At 45.8% G+C, this 24,101-nt stretch overlaps 1 protein-coding gene across 21 annotated transcripts in view; it reads right to left on the bottom strand.

Moving 5' to 3' along the window:
* Positions 1–24,101, bottom strand: part of LOC109901321 (MAP/microtubule affinity-regulating kinase 3) — a 105,190-nt gene that overhangs the window by 16,051 nt on the left and 65,038 nt on the right. For 13 of the 21 annotated variants that reach the window (XM_031836865.1, XM_031836877.1, XM_031836875.1 and 10 more), the window contains exons 7-14: positions 22,607–22,663; positions 17,205–17,441; positions 14,270–14,410; positions 9,530–9,629; positions 7,533–7,645; positions 4,366–4,519; positions 3,836–4,056; positions 959–1,062 (exon numbers count right to left, since the gene is read on the bottom strand). In XM_031836865.1, coding sequence (XP_031692725.1) covers positions 959–1,062; positions 3,836–4,056; positions 4,366–4,519; positions 7,533–7,645; positions 9,530–9,629; positions 14,270–14,410; positions 17,205–17,441; positions 22,607–22,663 — 1,127 coding nt within the window. The remainder of the gene's footprint in view (positions 1–958; positions 1,063–3,835; positions 4,057–4,365; positions 4,520–7,532; positions 7,646–9,529; positions 9,630–14,269; positions 14,411–17,204; positions 17,442–22,606; positions 22,664–24,101) is intronic. The other 8 variants (XM_031836867.1, XM_031836878.1, XM_031836862.1 and 5 more) reach the window with 1 other exon arrangement.

The following is a 24,101-nucleotide window of genomic DNA, read 5'->3' as shown; positions in this document are numbered from 1 at the left end:
GCGGTACAGGAGCGCCAAGTCTGGGACCAAAAGGCTCCTGAACAGCTTCTACCCCCAAGCCATAAGACTGCTGAACAGTTAATCAAATGGCCATGCGGACTATTTGTACTGACTCTCTTGCACCGGCTCTATGCACACTCACCCACACTACACTGACACTGCAACACACACGCACTACATACTATATGCTCACACACACTTAAAACACACACGCATATTGACGCCACACACACACACTTTAACACTCTTCAACATACCCTGCTGCTACTCTGTTTATTATCTACCCTGATTACCTAGTCACTTTTACCCCTGCCTACATGTACATATTACCTCAACTACCTCAGCTGCCTTGTACCCCTGCACATTGACTCGGTACCAGTACCCCTTGTATTTAGCCTCGTTATTGTTATTTTATTGTGTTAGTATTTCCTTTAAAATGTTTCTGCTAATTTTTCTTACTTTTTAACTCTGCATTGTTGGGGAAAGGGCTCGTAAGCATTTCACAGTCAAGTCTACACTTGTATTCGGCGCATGTGATAAATACCATTTTATTTATAAATTTTATCTCTTGTATTTTTTAACAACACAGAGTGCCGTTCACATGTGCTTTTTTAAATTTATCTGACACAACTACTCTGTTCCAATTATGATAGAGTCCTTTCAAATAGGCCAATGACTAAAGGTAGATATACAGTGTAGTTTCTATTGAGCTGGACATTAATAGGCCCCAATATAGCATCTCTGTGATTCTAAACCAATGTTTTTTTTGACCATGGCTATTTCACAGAGAAAACACTGTGTGTATAATGATGATGATGAAGAACGAGGCCTTCCTTTAGTAAAACAACAACCTTAACTAGAACATCATCTTCAAGACCTGAATCTTGTACAGTGTGGTCAGGGTGGTGTATGTAGCTGCTGCAGGCTAGGAGGGACAACGGGACAAACAGAGCCTCACCTGTTTTCTTTTCCATTCTGGATGACAGAGTGGCGATCCGAGGCGTTCCTCTCGCTACACACATACGTGTTCCTCCTTCTCATGCCCCCTGATGTGGAGTTAGTCTGGAGGGAGAGAGAGAGAGAGGGTGATGAAAGGAGGGAGAGAGTGAACGAGAGTAAAAGAGAGAGAGAGGATGATGAAAGGAAGGAGAGAGGGTGGTAAAAGGAGGGAGAGAGGGTGGTGAAAGGAGGGAGAGAGTGAAAAAGAGAGGGTGATGAAAGGAGGGAGAGGGTGATGAGAGGGAGAGAGTGAAAGAGAGAGGGTGATGAAAGGAGGGAGAGGGTGATGAAAGGAGGGAGAGAGTGAAAGAGAGAGGGTGATGAAAGGAGGGAGGGAAAGAGAGAGAGGGTGATGAAAGGAGGGAGGGAAAGAGAGAGAGGGTGATGAAAGGAGGGAGAGGGAAAGAGAGAGGGTGATGAAAGGAGGGAGAGAGTGATGAAAGGAGGGAGTGAGTGATGAAAGGAGAGAGAGAGTGAAAGAGAGAGGGTGATGAAAGGAGGGAGAGGGAAAGAGAGAGAGCGTGATGAAAGGAGGGAGAGAGGGTGATGAAAGGAGGGAGTGAGTGAAAGAAAGAGGGTGATGAAAGGATGGAGAGAGTGAAAGAGAGCAGGTGATGCAAGAGAGAGTGAAAGAGAGAGAGTGAAAGAGAGAGAGGGTGATGAAAGGAGGGAGTGAGTGAAAGAGAGCAGGTGATGCAAGAGAGAGTGAAAGAGAGAGAGTGAAAGAGAGAGAGGGTGATGAAAGGAGGGAGTGAGTGAGAGAGCAGGTGATGCAAGAGAGAGAGTGAAAGAGAGAGAGGATGATGAAAGGAGGGAGAGAGTGAAAGAGAGAGAGGATGATGAAAGGAGGGAGAGAGTGAAAGAGAGAGAGGAATTCATAACTGCAACCGTATTGCTGTTTCTTTTCTTTTTTTTAACACAAGCTTGTTGTCACCGTTGTGCTTTGGCGTGTCAACGGTTTCTTCAATTTAATTGCGAGAGAGAGAGGGTGAGGATGGAAGGTGAGAAGTATAGTGACAGACAGAAAGAAAAATCTATAAATAAACCAAAGAAAGAAATGACAAGAGAAGATACTGCCCTAAACACTATGTTTCTTGTGAGGCCCAGTACAAATGCTGTAAACACTATCTCGACCCCTCTTTGACATTAATCATCAAGCCCAAAAAAGCTACCCTGTGAGTGAGTGTGTGGCCAAATATCCATACCCAGATATCCATACTTATATTTAAAATAGTATGCTGATTGAGTATGCGAAAATATTGTATTCTTTAAATGCCAGGATGTCATACTCATTTAGCTTTTCATCTAGTAAAATTCCCTGCACCCCATTCGACAAAGAGAAGGGTATGTTCAGACCTACGTGTGTTTGACAACAGATAAATCAGCTGATAATTAGATGCCAACAAATGGCGGGTAGCAACGCAATTGCGCATTAGATGACGTATTCTCGGTGTGGGTGAGCCTATTACATGGATATTTGTTGCTTACTGCATACATTTGTACTAAACAGTACCTTCTATACAGTACAGTATTAAGACCCACATTTTGTTACGTTACAGCCTTATTCGAAAATTGACTAAATTGTTTTTCCCCCTCATCAATCTACACACTATACCCCATAATGGTTTTTATACATTTTAGCAAATTTTATAAACATAAAAAAATATATATATGAAATATCACATTTGCGTAAGTATTCAGACCCTTTACTCAGTACTTTGTTGAAGCAACTTTGGCAGCAATTACAACCTTGAGTCTTGGGTATGACGCTACAAGCTTGGCACACCTGTATTTGGGGAGTTTATCCCATTCTTCTCTGCAGATCCTCTCAAGCTCTGTCAGCTTGGATGGGGAGCGTTGCTGCACATCTAGATGAAAAGCTAAATGAGTATGACATCCTGGCATTTAAAGAATACAATATTTTCAGGTCTTTCCAGACATGTTCGATTGGGTTCAAGTCCGGGGTCTGGCTGGGCCACTCAAAGACATTCAGAGACTTGTCCCAAAGCCATGCATGTGTTGTCTTGGCTGTATGCTTAGGGTTGTTGTGCTGTTGGAAGGTGAACCTTCGCCCAGTCTGAGGTCCTGAGCGCTCTGGAGCAGGTTTTCATCAAGGATCTCTCTGTACTTTGCTCCATTCATCTTTGCCTCGATCCTGACTAGTCTCCCAGTCCCTGCCGCTGAAAAACATCCCCACAGCATGATGCTGCAACAACCATGCTTTACCGTAGGGATGGTGCCAGGTTTCCAATTTCCTCGACCTCATGGGTTGATTATTGCTCTGACATGCGCTGTCAGCTCAATTGAATTTGAGCTCAATTTCGAGGCTCATAGCAAAGGGTCTGAATACTTAAGTAAATAAGGTATTTCTGTTTTTTAAAGTTTTTTAAAATAAATTTGCAAAAATGTCTAAAAAACTGTTTTTGCTTTGTCATTATAGGGTATTGTATGTAGATTGCATATTTTTTATATTTATTTAATCCAATAAGGCTGTAACTTAGCAAAATGTGGAAAAAGTGAAGGGGTCTGAATACTTTCCGAAGGCACTGTATGTAGTAAGATTAGTACACAGTGTATAGTTTTAGTAAGTAGAAGTCAAGACAGATTTTAGACACAGACATTGACATCAAGCCCAAAAACCCTGTGAGTGACTGAGTGAGTTTGTGTGTGTGTGTGTGTGTGTGTGTGTGTGTGTGTGTGTGTGTGTGTGTGTGTGTGTGTGTGTGTGTGTGTGTGTGTGTGTGTGTGTGTGTGTGTGTGTGTGTGTGTGTGTGTGTGAGTGGTTGGTGTGCGGATGCGTGTGTATACATATTCTGTGTACTCTCGGTGTACTCACGCTGGGTGTGGTGGAGCCTTTCTTGCGGTCGGGGATGTCGGCCTTGTTAGGGTTGTTGGCGTTACCCAATAGGGGACTGGCAGGGGCACCGCTGCCACCACGCCCGCCTGGTGAAACAGACTTCCGTGGCTGGGCACCCCCGTCCTCTTTGTGGTCGCCGTTGTCATCCGAGGTGGTCTGGCTCCTCTTGGGGTAGCCCACCGAGGGAATGGACGGACCGGCTGGATGGAGGGAGGGAGAGACACACATGGATGAGTGTGGAGTTACAATGAGAACTGTGGTGCATTGGATGTTCACATCGCTCTTCCTATAACACTTATCCCCCTTTCCCTCCTTCATGACCCCCTTACTCCTTCTCCTCCTCCTCCTCCTCTCAATGTCCCCCTTCCTCCTTCTCCTCTCAATGTCTCCCCTTCTCCTTCTCCTCTGTGTCCTCCTCCTCCCCTGCATCTCCCCTCCTTCATCCTGTCTCCCCTACATCCCCCCCTTCTTCCCAATCCTTCCCACTCCATCTCCTCCCACCCTCTCACCCTGGTCGCTGTAGCGTCTCTGTTTCTGGGTGCCGGAGATGGACCGCTGGGCCTTGAGGTGGGCCGGAGACTGGCCGTTGTTGTTGTGCTCGCTGGCAGGCCGCGCCTTGGCAAGAGACAGATTACTGCTAGAACTGGAATCACTGACCTCCAACTAGGAAAGAGGGGGAGAGAAGAAAAGCTTACACTTAAATCACACAGCAGATTCAAATTAGTTCTACTGTATTTTATGCGCAGATCTGTGCCATTTAGTGACAAAAAGTCACTCAGTGTGTGTTTCTCAATATGCATACAACTTCATTCTCCGAGGACGTTCTTGTGTGGAAGAGAGTGTGGAGAATGCATAAGAATTTACATATGAGAAGCAAGCTACTTTTACATGTACAAAACGACCTAAAACTAATGTTGTAATGCAATGTAGATAGGCCAATGGTACGCTACGAATTCTTTATGGCTAGCTAGCTAGCTACCAATTCTTTGTCAGTTAGCATGCGCTCTACGCACACTACAGTGGATATTATAGGCAGGTACAGTGCCTTGCGAAAGTATTCGGCCCCCTTGAACTTTGCAACCTTTTGCCACATTTCAGGCTTCAAACATAAAGATATAAAACTGTATTTTTTTGTGAAGAATCAACAACAAGTGGGACACAATCATGAAGTGGAACGACATTTATTGGATATTTCAAACTTTTTTAACAAATCAAAAACTGAAAAATTGGGCGTGCAAAATTATTCAGCCCCTTTACTTTCAGTGCAGCAAACTCTCTCCAGAAGTTCAGTGAGGATCTCTGAATGATCCAATGTTGACCTAAATGACTAATGATGATAAATACAATCCACCTGTGTGTAATCAAGTCTCCGTATAAATGCACCTGCACTGTGATAGTCTCAGAGGTCCGTTAAAAGCGCAGAGAGCATCATGAAGAACAAGGAACACACCAGGCAGGTCCGAGATACTGTTGTGAAGAAGTTTAAAGCCGGATTTGGATACAAAAAGATTTCCCAAGCTTTAAACATCCCAAGGAGCACTGTGCAAGCGATAATATTGAAATGGAAGGAGTATCAGACCACTGCAAATCTACCAAGATCTGGCCGTCCCTCTAAACTTTCAGCTCATACAAGGAGAAGACTGATCAGAGATGCAGCCAAGAGGCCCATGATCACTCTGGATGAACTGCAGAGATCTACAGCTGAGGTGGGAGACTCTGTCCATAGGACAACAATCAGTCGTATATTGCACAAATCTGGCCTTTATGGAAGAGTGGCAAGAAGAAAGCCATTTCTTAAAGATATCCATAAAAAGTGTTGTTTAGTTTGCCACAAGCCACCTGGGAGACACACCAAACATGTGGAAGAAGGTGCTAATGATGATGAAACGTAAAAGCAACACAGCTCATCACCCTGAACACACCCTATCCCCACTGTCAAACATGGTGGTGGCAGCATCATGGTTTGGGCCTGCTTTTCTTCAGCAGGGACAGGGAAGATGGTTAAAATTGATGGGAAGATGGATGGAGCCAAATACAGGATCATTCTGGAAGAAAACCTGATGGAGTCTGCAAAAGACCTGAGACTGGGACGGAGATTTGTCTTCCAACAAGACAATGATCCAAAACATAAAGCAAAATCTACAATGGAATGGTTCAAAAATAAACATATCCAGGTGTTAGAATGGCCAAGTCAAAGTCCAGATCTGAATCCAATCGAGAATCTGTGGAAAGAACTGAAAACTGCTGTTCACAAATGCTCTCCATCCAACCTCACTGAGCTCGAGCTGTTTTGCAAGGAGGAATGGGAAAAAATGTCAGTCTCTCGATGTACAAAACTGATAGAGACATACCCCAAGCGACTTACAGCTGTAATCGCAGCAAAAGGTGGCGCTACAAAGTATTAACTTAAGGGGGCTGAATAATTTTGCACGCCCAATTTTTCAGTTTTTGATTTGTTAAAAGGGTTTGAAATATCCAATAAATGTCGTTCCACTTCATGATTGTGTCCCACTTGTTGTTGATTCTTCACAAAAAAATACAGTTTTATATCTTTATGTTTGAAGCCTGAAATGTGGAAAAAGGTCGCAAAGTTCAAGGGGGCCGAATACTTTCGCAAGGCACTGTAGATATGCTTAATTAACATAGTATGTGGGCTGAGGGTGGTTGAGGGGTGGGATTAAAGAGCTGAGGTCTATGGTGATAGGTGGGATGGACTGAGGGTGGTTGAGGGGTGGGATTAAAGAATTGAGGTCTATGGTGATAGGTTGGATGGGCTGAGGGGCGTGATTAAAGAGCTGAGGTCTATGGTGATAGGTGGGATGGGCTGAGGGTGGTTGAGGGGTGGGATTAAAGAGCTGAGGTCTATGGTGATAGGTGGGATGGGCTGAGGGTGGTTGAGGGGTGGGATTAAAGAGCTGAGGTCTATGGTGATAGGTTGGATGGGCTGAGGGGCGTGATTAAAGAGCTGAGGTCTATGGTGATAGGTGGGATGGGCTGAGGGTGGTTGAGGGGTGGGATTAAAGAGCTGAGGTTTATGGTGATAGGTGGGATGGGCTGAGGGTGGTTGAGGGGTGGGATTAAAGAGCTGAGGTCTATGGTGATAGGTGGGATGGGCTGAGGGGCGTGATCAAAGAGCTGAGGTCTATGGTGATAGGTGGGATGGGCTGAGGGTGGTTGAGGGGTGGGATTAAAGAGCTGAGGTCTGTGGTGATAGGTGGGATGGGCTGAGGGTGGTTGAGGGGTGGGATTAAAGAGCTGAGGTCTGTGGTGATAGGTGGGATGGGCTGAGGGTGGTTGAGGGGTGGGATTAAGAGCTCATGTTCGGTAATGTATTATTGTTATGTGATGCAAAGTGTGATATGTAAAATGTATGTATATGTAGAAAAAAAGCTGTAAAAACAGATAAATATATTTGTGTCCTCAGAAAAGGATGGGTTAATAATATATATATATATATATTTATTTTAATTTAAAAAAGTAGATCTTAAAAGAAAGAGAGACATTTTGAAAGCGCAAAAAAGTGACGGCATCACCCAAACAAACAATCACTTCAGGTACAGTATGTTTGCATTTAAATGCACTTGTGCACTTGCCAAAAATGTCAGACAGAAACCAAGACCAAGAACTAATACATGCTAGAGCCAGCACTTTCGGACATGGCCAGGTCTCCCCTTACCTCTGTGGACTTCCTTCCCAGTAGCAGGTAGGTGGCGGTGATCTCATCGTACTTCATCCTGGTTAGAGACTCAGTCACCTCCTCCCGAGTGTAGCCCATCCCCACCATGATGTCTGCAGGAGAACAGGAGTGGGATAGGACAACTGTTAGCATTAGACACCCAATAGGCTGCAGCCTGGGGTTGTCTAGCGGTTAGGGATGCTGCCTTCAAATCCAGCCCATACCCTTTTGACACAAACCCTCTTTCAACTTTCCTGTCTCTCCCTTGTGGTTTCTAACCAATCATTAAAAAAATATATATTAAAAAAATGCCATTGGCTGAGACCGTGTGAACATATATCCCCCATTTCCTATTTGGAACCAAAATACTAGGCCGCGAGGGTTTGAATGTAATTTAATTCACTTTATTAATCCCACAAGGGGAAATTGGATGTACAGCAACAACATACTGCATACATCAGAGAGAGAGAGAGACAGAGAGAGAGAGAGAGAGACAGAGAGAGAGAGAGAGAGAGAGACAGAGAGAGAGACAGAGAGACAGAGAGAGAGAGAGAGACAGAGAGAGAGAGAGAGAGAGACAGAGAGAGAGAGAGAGAGAGACAGAGAGAGAGACAGAGAGACAGAGAGAGAGAGAGAGACAGAGAGAGAGAGAGAGAGACAGAGAGAGAGAGAGAGAGCACTGATGGCTGGTGAAACAACAACTCATTCTCTCTATCATCAGTGCTGAGTGAGGGCATGGTAGGAACAGATCAATGCTGGCATCAACAGACAGAGGGCATGGTAGGAGCAGATCAATGCTGGCATCAACATGTATGGGGTGAGGGAGAGCGGGGTGCGAGTGGAAAGAACAAGGCCTGCCAGACTGTATCGACTCCTGGATCTGTGTGCGTGTATGTGTGTGTGTGTGCATGCAGACATACATTTTAATGACTGTGTGTTACGGAGTGTGGTTGTGTTAATGCGTGGTCAAGTGTGCTTTTTAATGACTGTGTGCTTGTCTGAGTGGAGTGCTAGGCTGTGGGTGTCTGAAAACAATCCAGCTCTGCCACGCTCACGTTGGGCACAGCATGCCAGGCTAGCCCGCAACACAGGCAGGCTCCCCCTAATACATGTGCCAACCTATCTACTCTCTCCTGCAACCAACCAACAAATAAGAGTTCCTAGCAGCTGATACAGTTGATACAGTTCGTCATCTGATAGTTACGCATTGAGAATACCTCCTATAGAACCACATCAGCTCTATGTGACTTAAATCCTCATTTACAAGCACTTCGCTACACTCGCAATAACATCCTCTTACTATGTGTATATGTGACCAATAACATCCTCTAACTATGTGTAAATGTGACCAATAACATCCTCTAACTATGTGTATATGTGACCAATAACATCCTCTAACTATGTGTAAATGTGACCAATAACATCCTCTAACTATGTGTATATGTGACCAATAACATCCTCTAACTATGTGTATATGTGACCAATAACATTTGATTTGATTCATGTACCTACAGGGGTCAAAGTGTAACTAGATAGTCCTATTCCATCTAGTATGTCTCAGTTCTGATTTTCTGTTTTTTATTATGATTATTATTTCAGCATTAACCAACCTTCCTCCTGAAGAGCTAGCGGACGTGCAGGCTTTTGCTCCAGCCCACCTTTAACACACCGCATTCTACTAATCAGCGTCTCCTCAGGACCTTGATTAGTATAATAATTTTGTGTTAGAGCAGGGCTGGGACAAAAGCCTGTATACTCAGCAACTCTCCATGAGGAGGCTGCCCATTCCTGGTTTTAATAAAGTCATTATCTATATTCATAAGTATGGGTACACTGTACACATGTAAAGATGGTACCTGATTCGCTCCCTAACCCTTCCTGTTGATGTTTGCAAACCTATAAGGTGGAAGCTCCACCACCACACTGTTTATTTACACCTATCCAAGGGAGAGAAATGGGAGTGGCTGGTACACAGAGGAGTGCTCGAGTCAGTGTACCTATTCTCTTCTGGTCCGTGATGTCCGTTTCTGGTTCCACGAAGGGCTTCATCTCATCCTCTTCACAGCCGGCGTTTATCCACCGGTCCTTCATGATTTGCTAGGAGGGAGAAGGACAAACACACGTTATAATTTCCACTCTACAGGCCCAATTTAACCTCTTGTCCCTGCGCCTATGAACTTAGATCTGTATAGGATTAATGCATTGGATAGGAACCATATAAGCAATATGTCAACGTGGGCTATATATTTATATAATATTATATGTCAATCTAGGCTATATATTTATATTATATATGTCAACGTAGGCTATATATTAATATAATATATGTCAACCTAGGCTATACAGTATTAAGACCCCTTGACTTTTTCCACATTTTGTTACGTTAATGGATTAAATATTTTTTCCTCATCAATCTACACACAATACCCCATAATGACATCACAATACCCCATAATGACATCACAATACCCCATAATGACATCACAATACCACATAATGACATCATAATACCCCATGATGACGAAACAAAAACAGGTTTTTTAGAACATTTTGCAAATGTATCAAAAATAAAAATAAAACTGAAATCTCACATATACATAAGTATTACTCAGGACTTTGTTGAAGCACCTTTAGCAGCGATTTACAACCCAGAGTCTTCTTGGGTATGAGGCTACAAGCTTGGCACATCTGTATTTGGGGAGACTCTCCGAATCCTCTATGCAGTTCCTCTCAAGATCTGTCAGGTTGGATGGGGAGCATCGCTGCACAGCTATTTTCAGGTCTCTCCAGAGAACTTTGATCGGGTTCAAGTCCGGGCTCTGGTTAGGCCACTCAAGGACATTCAGAGACTTGTCCCAATGCCATTCATGCATTGTCTTGGCTGTGTGCTTAGGGTATTTGGCCCATTGGAAGGTGAACCTTCGCCCCAGTCTGAGGTCCTGAGCACTGTGGAGCAGGTTTTCATCAAGGATCTCTCTGTACTTTGCTCCGTTCATATTTCCCTCGATCCTTACTAGTCTCCCAGTCCCTGCCAATGAAAAAGATCCCCACAGCATGATGCTACCACCACCATGCTTCACCATAGGGATGGTGTCAGGTTTCCTCCAGACGTGACGCTTGGCATTCAGGTCAAAGAATCTTGTGGTGCCTTTCTGCAAACTCCAAGCTGGCAGTCATGTGCCTTTTACTGAGGAGTGGCTTCCGTCAGGCCATTCAACCATAAAAGCTGATTTGTGGAGTGCTGCAGATATGGTTGTTCTTCTTAAAGGTTTTCCCATCACCACAGAGGAACTCTGGAGCTCTGTCAGAGTGACCATCGGGTTCTTGGTTACCTCCCTGACCAAGGCCCTTCTCCCCTGATTGCTCAGTTTGGCCGGGCAGCCAGCACTGGGAAGAGTCTTGGTGGTTCCAAACTTCTTCCATTTAAGAATGATGGAGGCCACTGTGTTCTTGGGGACCTTCAATGCTGCAGACATTTTTTGGTACCCTTGCCAAGATCTGTGCACAATCCTGTCTCTGAGCTCTATGGACAATTCCTTCGACCTCATGGTTTTTTTCTCTGACATGCACTGTCAACTGTGGGACCTTATATAGACAGGTGTGTGCCTTTCCAAATCATGTCCAATCAATTGAATTGACCACAGGTGGACAATCAAGTTGTAGAAACATCTCAAGGATGATCAATGTTAACAGGATGCACCTGAACTCAATTTCGAGTCTCATATCAAAGAGTCTGAATACCTATGTAAATAACTTCAGCTTTTATTTTTAATACATCTGCAAGAATTTCTAAAAACCTGTTTTCGCTTTGTCATTATGGGGAATAGTGTGTAGATTGATCAGGGAAAAAAACTAGTAACAAAATGTGAGGGATCTGAATACTTTCCGAATGCACTGTAAGTCGACTGACTTGAAATGGCATTGAGCCCAAACCTGGAGGGCAGTGACGGTGCAGAGATGGACTGATAAGTGGAGGGTACGAGGTGGTTGGATAAGTGGAGGGTACGAGGTGGATGGATAAGTGGAGGGTATGAGGTGGTTGGATAAGTGGAGGGTATGAGGTGGTTGGATAAGTGGAGGGTACGAGGTGGTTGGATAAGTGGAGGGTACGAGGTGGTTGGATAAGTGGAGAGTATGAGGTGGTTTGATAAGTGGAGGGTACGAGGTGGTTTGATAAGTGGAGGGTACGAGGTGGTTGGATAAGTGGAGAGCACGAGGTGGTTTGATAAGTGGAGGGCACGAGGTGGTTGGATAAGTGGAGGGTACGAGGTGGTTGGATAAGTGGAGGGTACGAGGTGGTTGAGGTACGAGGTGGTTGGATAAGTGGAGGGTATGAGGTGGTTGGATAAGTGGAGGGCACGAGGTGGTTGGATAAGTGGAGGGTACGAGGTGGTTGGATAAGTGGAGGGTACGAGGTGGTTGGATAAGTGGAGGGTACGAGGTGGTTGGATAAGTGGAGGGTACGAGGTGGTTGGATAAGTGGAGGGTACGAGGTGGTTGGATAAGTGGAGTGTATGAGGTGATTTGATAAGTGGAGGGTACGAGGTGGTTGGATATGTGGAGGGTTCTAGGTGATTGGATAAGTGTAGGAGCATGTGTGTTCATGTTCCCATGATGCTTAGCCTCTGTAGCCCTTGGTATCCAAACACCTTGCCAGTTGGGTGAAGTGCTTAGGGGAGAAAGACACACACTGGCTTTAGCTGTGCTTAGCCGTGGTGTTTCTCATTAGTCTTTGTGTATCACAGATACTAGAAAAGGAACAGGGCGCCATTTGGGACACAAACACTTCTCGTTTTCTCTCTGTTCTGGGTGATGTGGTACAAAACGGACTAGTCACTGATCTCCCTCCATGTGAGCAAGACAAAGGAGCTGATCGTGGACTACAGGAAACTGAGGGCAGAGCACGCCCCCATCCGCAGGGCTGTAGTGGAGTGGGTCGAGAGCTTCAAGTTCCTCGGTGACCACATCACTAAGGAATTAACATGGTCTACACACACACACACCAAAACAGATGTAAAGAAGGCACGACTACGTCTCTTCTCCCTCAGGAGGCTGAATAGATTTGGCATGGGGCCTCAGATCCTCAAAACGTTCTACAGCTGCACCATCGAGAGTATCTTGACTGGCAGCATCACAGCCTGGCAACTGCTCGGCATCCGACCGCAAGGCGCTACAGGGGACAGTGTGTACGGCCCAGTACATCACTGGGGCCGAGCTCCCTGCCTTCCATGACCTCTATACCAGGCGGTGTCAGAGGAAGGCCCTAAAAATTTGTCAAAGACTCCAGCCACTCAAGTCATAGACTATTCTCTCTGCTACAGCACAGCAAGCAGTAACGATGGAACCAACAGGAACCTGAACAGCTTCTACCAAGCCATAAGACTGCTAAATAGTTAGTTAAATAGTTAACCAAATAGCTACAGACTATCTGCATTGACCCCTTTTTGCACAAATTATTTTAACTCATCACATACAGTACGCTGCTGCTACTGTTTATTATCTATCCTGTTGCCTAGTAACTTTGTCCCTACATATATGTACATATCTACCTCAATGACCTCGTACCCCTGCACATGGATTCGGTTTCTGGTACCCCGTGTATATAGACAAGTTATCGTTATTCATTGTGTATTTATTCCTCTGCATTGTTGAGAAGGGCCCATCAGTAAGAATTTCATTGTTAGCCTACACCTGTTGTTTACCAAGCATGTGACAAATATAATGTGATTTGATTAGATCAATGTACACAAAAGCACACACAAAGAATGCTATGTGTTTCTGTGTATGTGCCTGTGTGTGGGGGGGGGGGGGGGGGGGTTCTGAGTGTATGTGCGTGTGTGTGTATGTGTACGCGCGAATAAGTGCATGTGCATCTAGCAGAGGGAAATCTACTTTAGCCGTTGGAAGAGGTGTGTGTGTGTGCGCGCACGCACGCATTAGTGTGTGCATGTTTGCATGCGTGTGTGTGACCACATTCAGGTGCGGTTTTCAAACCCGGCATGCCATGCATCTCCACACAGGTAGAATCCAGGCAGGAGTGACGTAAAGCAGGAAGGAGTCTGTGTGAGAGGGGTGGACGTAAAGGAGGAAGGAGTCTGTGTGAGAGGGGTGGACGTAAAGGAGGAAGGAGTCTGTGTGAGAGGGGTGGACGTAAAGGAGGAAAGAGTCTGTGTGAGAGGGGTGGACGTAAAGGAGGAAAGAGTCTGTGTGAGAGGGGTGGACGTAAAGGAGGAAGGAGTCTGTGTGAGAGGGGTGGACGTAAAGGAGGAAGGAGTCTGTGTGAGAGGGGTGGACGTAAAGGAGGAAGGAGTCTGTGTGAGAGGGGTGGACGTAAAGGAGGAAGGAGTCTGTGTGAGAGGGGTGGACGTAAAGGAGGAAGGAGTCTGTGTGAGAGGGGTGGACGTAAAGGAGGAAGGAGTCTGTGTGAGAGGGGTGGACGTAAAGGAGGAAGGAGTCTGTGTGAGAGGGGTGGACGTAAAGGAGCAAGGAGTCTGTGTGAGAGGGGTGGACGTAAAGGAGGAAAGAGTCTGTGTGAGAGGGGTGGACGTAAAGGAGGAAGGAGTCTGTGTGAGAGGGGTGGACGTAAAGGAGGAAAGAGTCTGTGTGAGAGGGGTGGACGTAAAGGAGGAAGGAGTCTGTGTGAGAGGGGTGGACGTAAAGGAGGAAGGAGTCTGTGTGAGAGGGGTGGACAGCTAGTAGTAAAAAATAAAAAGTAATAAGCGTATAGACATATTTACATTTTGGCCTTCCTCCCTCACCTCAAGTGTACCGCGCTTGGCTGGGTTGAGCACCAGGAAACGCTTGAGGAGGTTTTCACAGTCGGTGGACATGTAGAAAGGGATACGGTATTTACCCCTTAAAACACGCTCTCTCAGCTCCTATAGGGGGAGACAGAGAGGAGAGGTTAAAGGTTGGGTCAGTTGTGGACATGCAGAAGGGGATAAGGTATCCCCCCAATGAATCAGCTACCCCAAAACACACTCTCACACCCTCAGATGCAGGAAAGAGTGTGCAATGAGGTATTGAATGTGTCACTGTCGGTCACCTTGATTACTACAATTTGTCTCTCTTGACCTGTGTGCACCTACGTTGTTTCATTCATAGGCTATGTTGTAAGCAACCTCATGATGGGTATAGGGAACATTTGAGTATCATGTAGTAAACTAAACCTACTGAAGTTACGTTGAACTGGGTTAGTGGAATATGAATTACAGTCATCCAATATCCCAGGGATCATCAACTAAGATTCAGCAGCGGGACAATTTTCTTGAGCGGGAGGTTGGGGAGCCGGAACATCAACATCTGTTTGGACCGCAAGGAGCCCAAACAGATATCATGTTTGACTAAAACATAATCGTTCCAAACCTTGCTTATATTTCTATACAATCACGCGTCTCTCTATCATGCTTGGGAACACATTTCTTTAAATAAAATCACTTGGAGCTGATTTTCTGGTGTTTTTACAGTCATGTCCAACAACGCAGCAAGTTGGGAGCCATGCAATATACAGTAGGGGAGTGCTGCAATATACAGTTGGGGAGCCCTGTGATATACAGTAGGGGAGCCCTGCAATATACAGTAGGGGAGCCCTGCAATATACAGTAGGGGAGCCCTGCAATATACAGTTGGGGAGTGCTGCAATATACAGTTGGGGAGCCCTGTGATATACAGTAGGGGAGCCCTGCAATATACAGTAGGGGAGCCCTGCAATATACAGTTGGGGAGCGCTGCAATATACAGTTGGGGAGCGCTGCAATATACAGTTGGGGAGCCATGCAATATACAGTAGGGGAGCCCTGCAATATACAGTAGGGGAGCCCTGCAATATACAGTAGGGGAGCCCTGCAATATACAGTAGGGGAGTGCTGCAATATACAGTTGGGGAGCCCTGCAATATATAGTTGGGGAGCCCTGCAATATACAGTTGGGGAGCCCTGCAATATACAGTAGGGGAGCCCTGCAATATACAGTTGGGGAGCCCTGCAATATACAGTTGGGGAGCCCTGCAATATACAGTAGGGGAGCCCTGCAATATACAGTTGGGGAGTGCTGCAATATACAGTTGGGGAGCCCTGCAATATACAGTTGGGGAGCCCTGCAATATACAGTTGGGGAGCCCTGCAATATACAGTTGGGGAGCCCTGCAATATACAGTAGGGGAGCCCTGCAATATACAGTAGGGGAGCCCTGCAATATACAGTAGGGGAGTGCTGCAATATGCTGCAACAGAAGTAAAGGAAATGGATAAACTGACTGCATCCAATCAAAACGTGGCATTTAACCCCATAAGGCCAAGCTCATAAAAACATGTGTCCTCCCTAATCTTGAATGGCACAAACCGCCACTGACAAAGACAGACCCTGCTTCCCAGTTCTCTACCTTTCTCCCAAAGTGTGCAATCACACCCTCTTCCCTATGCAGTAAGCCTGCCCTCTTCCCTATGCAGTAAGCATGCCCTCTTCCCTATGCAGTAAGCATGGCCCTCTTCCCTATGCAGTAAGCATGCCCTCTTCCCTATGCAGTAAGCCTGCCCTCTTCCCTATGCAGTAAGCATGCCCTCTTCCCTATGCAGTAAGAATGGTAAGCATGCCCTCTTCCCTATGCAGTAAGCATGCCCTCTTCCCTATGCAGTAAGCATGCCCTCTTCCCTATGCAGTAAGCATGGCCCTCTTCCCTATGCAGTAAGCATGCCCTCTTCCCTATGCAGTAAGCCTGCCCTCTTCCCTATGCAGTAAGCATGCCCTCTTCCCTATGCAGTAAGAATGGTAAGCATGCCCTCTTCCCTATGCAGTAAGCATGCCCTCTTCCCTATGCAGTAAGCATGGCCCTCTTCCCTATGCAGTAAGTATGGTAAGCATGCCCTCTTCCCTATGCAGTAAGCATGCCCTCTTCCCTATGCAGTAAGCATGGCCCTCTTCCCTATGCAGTAAGTATGGTAAGCATGCCCTCTTCCCTATGCAGTAAGCATGCCCTCTTCCCCATGCAGTAAGCATGCCCTCTTCCCTATGCATTAAGCATGCCCTCTTCCCCGTGCAGTAAGCATGCCCTCTTCCCCGTGCAGTAAGCATGCCCTCTTCCCTGTGCAGTAAGCTTGCCCTCTTCCCTGTGCAGTAAGCATGCCCTCTTCCGTATGCAGTAAGCATGCCCTCTTCACCATGCAGTAAGCATGCCCTCTTCCCTATGCAGTAAGCATGCCCTCTTCCCCATGCAGTAAGCATGCCCTCTTCCCCATGCAGTAAGCATGCCCTCTTCCCTATGCAGTAAGCATGCCCTCTTCCCCATGCAGTAAGCATGCCCTCTTCCCTATGCAGTAAGCATGCCCTCTTCCCTATGCAGTAAGCATGCCCTCTTCCCTATGCAGTAAGCATGCCCTCTTCCCTATGCAGTAAGCATGCCCTCTTCCCTATGCAGTAAGCATGCCCTCTTCCCCATGCAGTAAGCATGCCCTCTTCCCTATGCAGTAAGCATGCCCTCTTCCCTATGCAGTAAGCATGCCCTCTTCCCTATGCAGTAAGCATGGTAAGCAGCGGCTAGATGGAGTTATCCCCATTCTTACAACACTGCTTTCCTTCTAAAGCAATTGCACATTTATGACAGAAGGGTAGAAAGAATTGGGACATAGAGTGGAGGCCAGGGTTAAAAGTTAATACACTCACACATGTACACACACACCTTGAGGTTCTGACCGTCGAAGGGCAGCGACCCTGAGACCAGCGTGTACAGGATGACCCCCAGGCTCCAGACGTCCACCTCTGGCCCGTCGTACTTCTTCCCCTGGAACAGCTCTGGGGCGGCGTAGGGAGGAGAGCCGCAGAACGTGTCCAGCTTACTTCCCATGACAAACTCATTACTGAAGCCAAAGTCGGCAATCTTGATGTTCATGTCGGCGTCCAGGAGTAAGTTCTCAGCCTGGTTGGGGGGGGGGGGGGGGGGGGGGTGAGTAGGGGTGGAAGTGGGTGCGTTTGTGTGTGGAATGTATTCAGTGACGTGAAACATTGTTGTCCTTTTCAAATTAAAGAACGGGGATGTAGATGGCTGGATGTTACACTGGAACTAGTGAACTATTAGTGGGGTGTGTGTGGGGACATCATTCATTGTGACACAAGATGTACTATGTATGAGATTGCTAATGGAGAAGTAAACATTGAACATTTACACCGGCAGTAACGTTGTCAGACTCCCTTATTAAATAACTTTACAGTCTTGAATACTGCAGATAGAACTAGAATGAATAGAGCTATCAGGGGAAAGAGAGATATGAAGAGAGGAGAGATGGGGAAGAGCGGAGGAAGACAAAGAAGCGAATGAGGTGCAGAGGATGAGAATGAGAGCAAGATGCCAACTCCGTGCCCCACACGTAGCATCAGACATCTTTCTTTCTTCCTTCCTATTTCCATCACTCTCTCCATCTCCCTGTTTCTCTATCCATATCTTTCTGTTCCTCCCTCCCACTTTCTCTCCTTCTCTCTTTCTCTATTACTCACCCTCTCTCTCTCTTGTGCATAATGTCTCATGGTGGAAACAGAGCATGTAATGCCCTGTAGACTAACTACTACACTGTGTCACAAAGCACACATCTCTGGGGGATGGTAACACAACATCCCATGAGACCCCTGCTAGAGGAGTAGGAGGTGATTATGAACAGTGTTTCTCCCAGGGCTGTGGAAGAGAGTGCGTGTGTGTGTCATGGTACGTGTGTGTGTGCCAGGGTACGTGTGTGTGTGCCAGGGTACGTGTGCAGGTGTAGGATCTTAATTTGATCACCCTGTTGCAGGACAACTTTCCTGCCTGCAATGCAGGATATGTAAAACGTGCAATGTATTTGACACTGGAACCGCTGGGCCTCGCAGGTCCCCTCCTCATTCTGACTGAAAAAATAATAATCTACTTAAAAAATATATATATAAGTCGGAAGTTTACATACACCTTAAACTAAGTTTAAATGTATTTGGCTATCACAATTCCTGACATTTAAGCCTAGTAAAAGTTAGGATCACCACTTTATTTTAAGAATGTGAAATGTCAGAATAATAGTAGAGAGAATGATTTATTTCAGCTTCTATTTCTTTCATCACATTCCCAGTGGGTCAGAAGTTTACATCCACTCAATTAGTATTTAGTAGCATTGCCTTAGAATTGTTTAACTTGGGTCAAATGTTTCGGGTAGCCTTCCACAAGCTTCTCACAATAAGTTGTGTGAATTTTGGCCCATTCCTCCTGACAGAGCTGGTGTAACTGAGTCAGGTTTGTAGGCCTCCTTGCTCACACACGCTTCTTCAGTTCTGCCCACAAATGTTCTATAGGATTGAGGTCAGGGCTTTGTGATGGCCACTCCAATACCTTGACTTTGTTGTCTTTAAGCCATTTTGCCACAACTTTGGTAGTATGCTTGGGGTTACTGTTCATTTGGAAGACACATTTGCGACCAAGCTTTAACTTCCTGACTCATGATACCATCTATTTTGTGAAGTGCACGAGTCCCTCCTGCAGCAAAGCACCCCCACAACATGATGCTGCCACCCCCGTGCTTCACGGTTGGGATGGTGTTCTTCGGCTTGCAAGCCTACCCCTTTTTCCTCCAAACATAACGATGGTCATTATGGCCAACCAGTTCTATTTTTGTTTCATCAGACCAGAGGACATTTCTCCAGAATGTACGATCTATGTCCACATGTGCTGTTGCAAACCGTAGTCTGTCTTTTTTATGGCGGTTTTGGAGCAATGGCTTCTTCCTTGCTGAGCGGCCTTTCGGGTTATGTCGATATAGGACTCGTTTTACTGTGGATATAGATACTTTTGTACCTGTTTCCTCCAGCATCTTCACAAGGTCCTTCGCTGTTGTTCTGGGATTGAGTTGCACTTTTCGCAACAAAGTAAGTTAATCTCTAGGAGACAGAACACGTCTCCTTCCTGAGCGGAATGATGGATGCGTGGTCCCATGGTGTTCATACTTGCGGACTATTGTTTGTACAGATGAACGTGGTACCTTCAGGAGTTTGGAAATTGCTCCCAAGGATGAATCAAATTTGTGGAGGTCTACAATTTATTTATTTTGATTTTCCCATGATGTCAAGCAAAGAAGCATTGAAATTGAAGGTAGGCCTTGAAATACATTCACAGGTACACCTTCAATTGACTCAAATTATGTCAATTAGCCTATCAGAAGCTTCTAAAGCCATGACATCATTTTCGGGACTTTTCCAAGCTGTTTAAAGGCACAGTCAACTTAGTGTATGTAAACTTCAGACCCACTGGAATTGTGATACAGTGAATCATAAGTGAAATAATCTTTCTGTAAACAATTGTAGGAAAAATGACTTGTGTCATACACAAAGTAGACCAACTTGCCAAAACTATAGTTTGTTTAACAAGAAATTTGTGGAGTGGTGGTAAAACAAGTTTTATTGACTCCAACCTAAGTGTATGTAAACTTCCGACTTCAAACAGCTTCTGTTTACAATGACGAAATAAAACAGTCAGCCAAACGCACAGTCAGTGAGCCAAACGCACAGTCAGTCAGTCAGCCAGACGCACAGTCAGTCAGCAAGACGCAGTCAGTCAGCCAGACGCACAGTCAGTGAGCCAAACGCACAGTCAGTGAGCCAAACGCACAGTCAGTCAGCAAGACGCAGTCAGTCAGCCAGACGCACAGTCAGTGAGCCAAACGCACAGTCAGTCAGTCAGCCAGACGCACAGTCAGTCAGCAAGACGCAGTCAGTCAGCCAGACGCACAGTCAGTGAGCCAAACGCACAGTCAGTCAGCAAGACGCAGTCAGTCAGCCAAACGCACAGTCAGTGAGCCAAACGCACAGTCAGTCAGTCAGCCAGACGCACAGTCAGTCAGCAAGACGCAGTCAGTCAGCCAAACGCACAGTCAGTGAGCCAAACGCACAGTCAGTGAGCCAAACGCACAGTCAGTCAGTCAGCCAGACGCACAGTCAGTCAGCAAGACGCAGTCAGTCAGCCAAACGCACAGTCAGTGAGCCAAACGCACAGTCAGTCAGTCAGCCAGACGCACAGTCAGTCAGCAAGACGCAGTCAGTCAGCCAGACGCACAGTCAGTGAGCCAAACGCACAGTCAGTCAGTCAACCAGACGCACAGTCAGTCAGCAAGACGCAGTCAGTCAGCCAAACGCACAGTCAGTGAGCCAAACGCACAGTCAGTCAGTCAGCCAGACGCACAGTCAGTCAGCAAGACGCAGTCAGTCAGCCAGACGCACAGTCAGTGAGCCAAACGCACAGTCAGTGAGCCAAACGCACAGTCAGGAAGCCTCCCGAGTGGTGCAGTGGTCTAGCTGTGCCACTAGAGATCCTGGTTCGAATCCAGGCTCTGTCGCAGCCGGCCCGACCAGGAGACCCATGGGCGGCGCACAATTGGCCCAGCTTTGTCAGGTTTAGGGGAGGGTTTGACCGGCAGGGATGTCCTTGTCCCATCGCACTCTAGCAGCTCCTGTGGCGGGCCGGGCGCAGTGCACGCTGACACGGTCGCCAGGTGTACGGTGTTTCCTCCGACACATTAGTGTGGCTGGCTTCTGGGTTAAGTGGGCATTGTGTCAAGAGGCAGTGCGGCTTGGTTGGGTCGTGTTTCGGAGGACGCACGGCTCTCGACCTTCTCCTCTCCTGAAGTCCGTACAGGAGTTGCAGCGATGAGACAAGACTAACTACCAATAGGATACCAGGAAATTGGCGAGAAAAAGTTGCACGGTCAGCCAGACACACGGTCAGTTGATGAAAACATCAGTAGACTAAACATAAATAGTGAAAATCAGCACAAAATGGATATTAAATGCCGATATGACAGCATTCAAAGCTAATAAATGGACTGTCAGCTCGTGCTTACATGGTGTGCATCTTAACACAGTGGCATCAGTTGGAGCATGTCCATGTCACATAAACAATGAGCATGTTGTTTTCTGTTTGAGATGTGGGGCCTGCTGTCTCAGTGATGACATTTTGTGCTGATAACCGGTGTAGCATTGTTCACAAGCTTGTTCTTCCCAAATGTTGTCGTCCCTACCTGCTCAGTGCACACCGGTTATGGCTTTTTAGGTGTAGATTCAGGTTCAGGTTGAGAGCTCGGAATCAGAAGAATAATAAACATGATCCATTTCTTCCTCCTCAATCTGAGTGGTTTTAATTCAGATCTTGTCGCAGCGCGAACGCAGAATGTGCATCCCGTTCGTCTGGGTTTTAATACCATTGTACATGACGTACGCTCTCACTGTGTTCTCCAAGTAGGCCAAAGTAGACTGATAAGACAGCTTGGATTCGGTGGACTGATATAGGGTACTTACCATTTGGAGATTACAAAAGATCCATGATCCCTTTTCTCCCCAATATACTTTATTCATTTATTTCATCTATTGTTGTATCTGTGAAATTAGTTTCAGTTACAGTTTTAGGTTCAGTTTCGAGGCAGTTTTCGGGGTGATTCTAAACTGGGAACCGCACCTTCAACTGTGAGGAGAAGGAAGGGCAACCCTATTTTATAAAGGGCATGTAAAGGGCAACCCTATTTCATAAAGGGCATGTAAAGGGCAACCCTATTTCATAAAGGGCATGTAAAGGGCATGTAATTTTCCCCCTGGAAAGCCATTTTTAAAAAAAGACACGCCCTGCTAAAACTCGCTATGACACCAGGTCTGTATGTTATATTATGATGGTAACAACAACAGTGTGTTAAACAAACTTATTTAGGAAAAGTCTGGAGTGAGAGGGGCATGACGTTCAAAATGTAATTAATGAGCCGTCCAAATGACGACTGATTTAGTGGTTCTAGTGTGAAGAAGTCTTCTGAAGTTTGTCATTTCTTGATTTTCCCTTAAGAAAATGTTATCAGTCCTTACAAAACATGTCTGTTAATTATAATCCACATAATCACTCAAATGTCCTGTTGCTGCTGGATCAGTGTCCTGCTGTAGCAAACTGGCTCGAATTAAGATCCTACATCTGTGTGTGTGTGTGTGTGTGTGTGTGTGTGTGTGTGTGTGTGTGTGTGTGTGTGTGTGTGTGTGTGTGTGTGTGTGTGTGTGTGTGTGTGTGTGTGTGTGTGTGTGTAATAAAGCCTTCATTACCTTCAGGTCTCTGTGTACGATGTGTTTCTGATGGCAGTACTGTACAGCTGACACAATCTGGAAAGGAATGGACCAAAACCATACAATTACAACTTAGAACATATTATTAGACAGTTGTACGATGACGTTTTAGAAGGTCTTCTTCAAGGGACAACTAGACACGGCAGTCCTTGACATCTCAGAGTTTGACACATGGCAGAGGAGCTTGGGGTTCAGAAAGTGTGTCTCTGTGTGTGTGGGCAATTAACAACATCCAACCGCAGCACCTACACCTCTCAGAACTCCATTGATTGGACAACAGGGATGTGCGATGTGTGTGTGTGTGTGTGTGTGTGTGTGTGTGTGTGTGTGTGTGTGTGTGTGTGTGTGTGTGTGTGTGTGTGTGTGTGTGTCAGATCTGGTGGAGTTCCCATCTAGGTAAACAGGGGCTGATAGGAACAGAATTAGCTATTCACTGATTACAGTCAATAACATTCATTGATTGTTATTTTTGTAGTTATAAAGTAGCTATCTACTGGGGTAATACATTTCTGCAGTCTCCTAACGGGGTAATATATTTCTGCAGTCTCCTAATGGGGTAATATATTTCTGCAGTCTCCTAATGGGGTAATATATTTCTGCAGTCTCCTAACGGGGTAATATATTTCTGCAGTCTCCTAATGGGGTAAAATATTTCTGCAGTCTCCTAATGGGGTAATATATTTCTGCAGTCTCCTAATGGGGTAATACATTTTTGCAGTCTCCTAATTCTTTGTTTTGGTGACAGTCATTTTTGCCTCGTTCTCAATTAATAACAGGCCTACTGGTCAATGTGAAGTTATAACCTCCCCTTTCCTTTTGCAAATATCCTCTATCAAGTATCAGTGTTAGTTGGAAACACTGACGAATGAGCTCTACGTTTGACAGTGTTAGTTGGAAACACTGACCAATGAGCTCTACGTTTGACAGTGTTAGTTGGAAACACTGACCAATGAGCTCTACGTTTGACAGTGTTAGTTGGAAACACTGACGAATGAGCTCTACGTTTGACAGTGTTAGTTGGAAACACTGACCAATGAGCTCTACGTTTGACAGTGTTAGTTGGAAACACTGACCAATGAGCTCTACGTTTGACAGTGTTAGTTGGAAACACTGACCAATGAGCTCTACGTTTGACAGTGTTAGTTGGAAACACTGACCAATGAGCTCTACGTTTGACAGTGTTAGTTGGAAACACTGACCAATGAGCTCTACGTTTGACAGTGTTAGTTGGAAACACTGACCAATGAGCTCTATGTTTGACAGTGTTAGTTGGAAACACTGACGAATGAGCTCTACGTTTGACAGTGTTAGTTGGAAACACTGACCAATGAGCTCTACGTTTGACAGTGTTAGTTGGAAACACTGACCAATGAGCTCTACGTTTGACAGTGTTAGTTGGAAACACTGACCAATGAGCTCTACGTTGACAGTGTTAGTTGGAAACACTGACCAATGAGCTCTACGTTTGACAGTG

The sequence above is a fragment of the Oncorhynchus kisutch genome, linkage group LG12 (genome assembly GCF_002021735.2).
Source record: "Oncorhynchus kisutch isolate 150728-3 linkage group LG12, Okis_V2, whole genome shotgun sequence".
Classification (NCBI taxonomy): Eukaryota; Metazoa; Chordata; class Actinopteri; order Salmoniformes; family Salmonidae; genus Oncorhynchus; species Oncorhynchus kisutch.
This window is presented reverse-complemented; position numbering and strand designations above follow the sequence as displayed.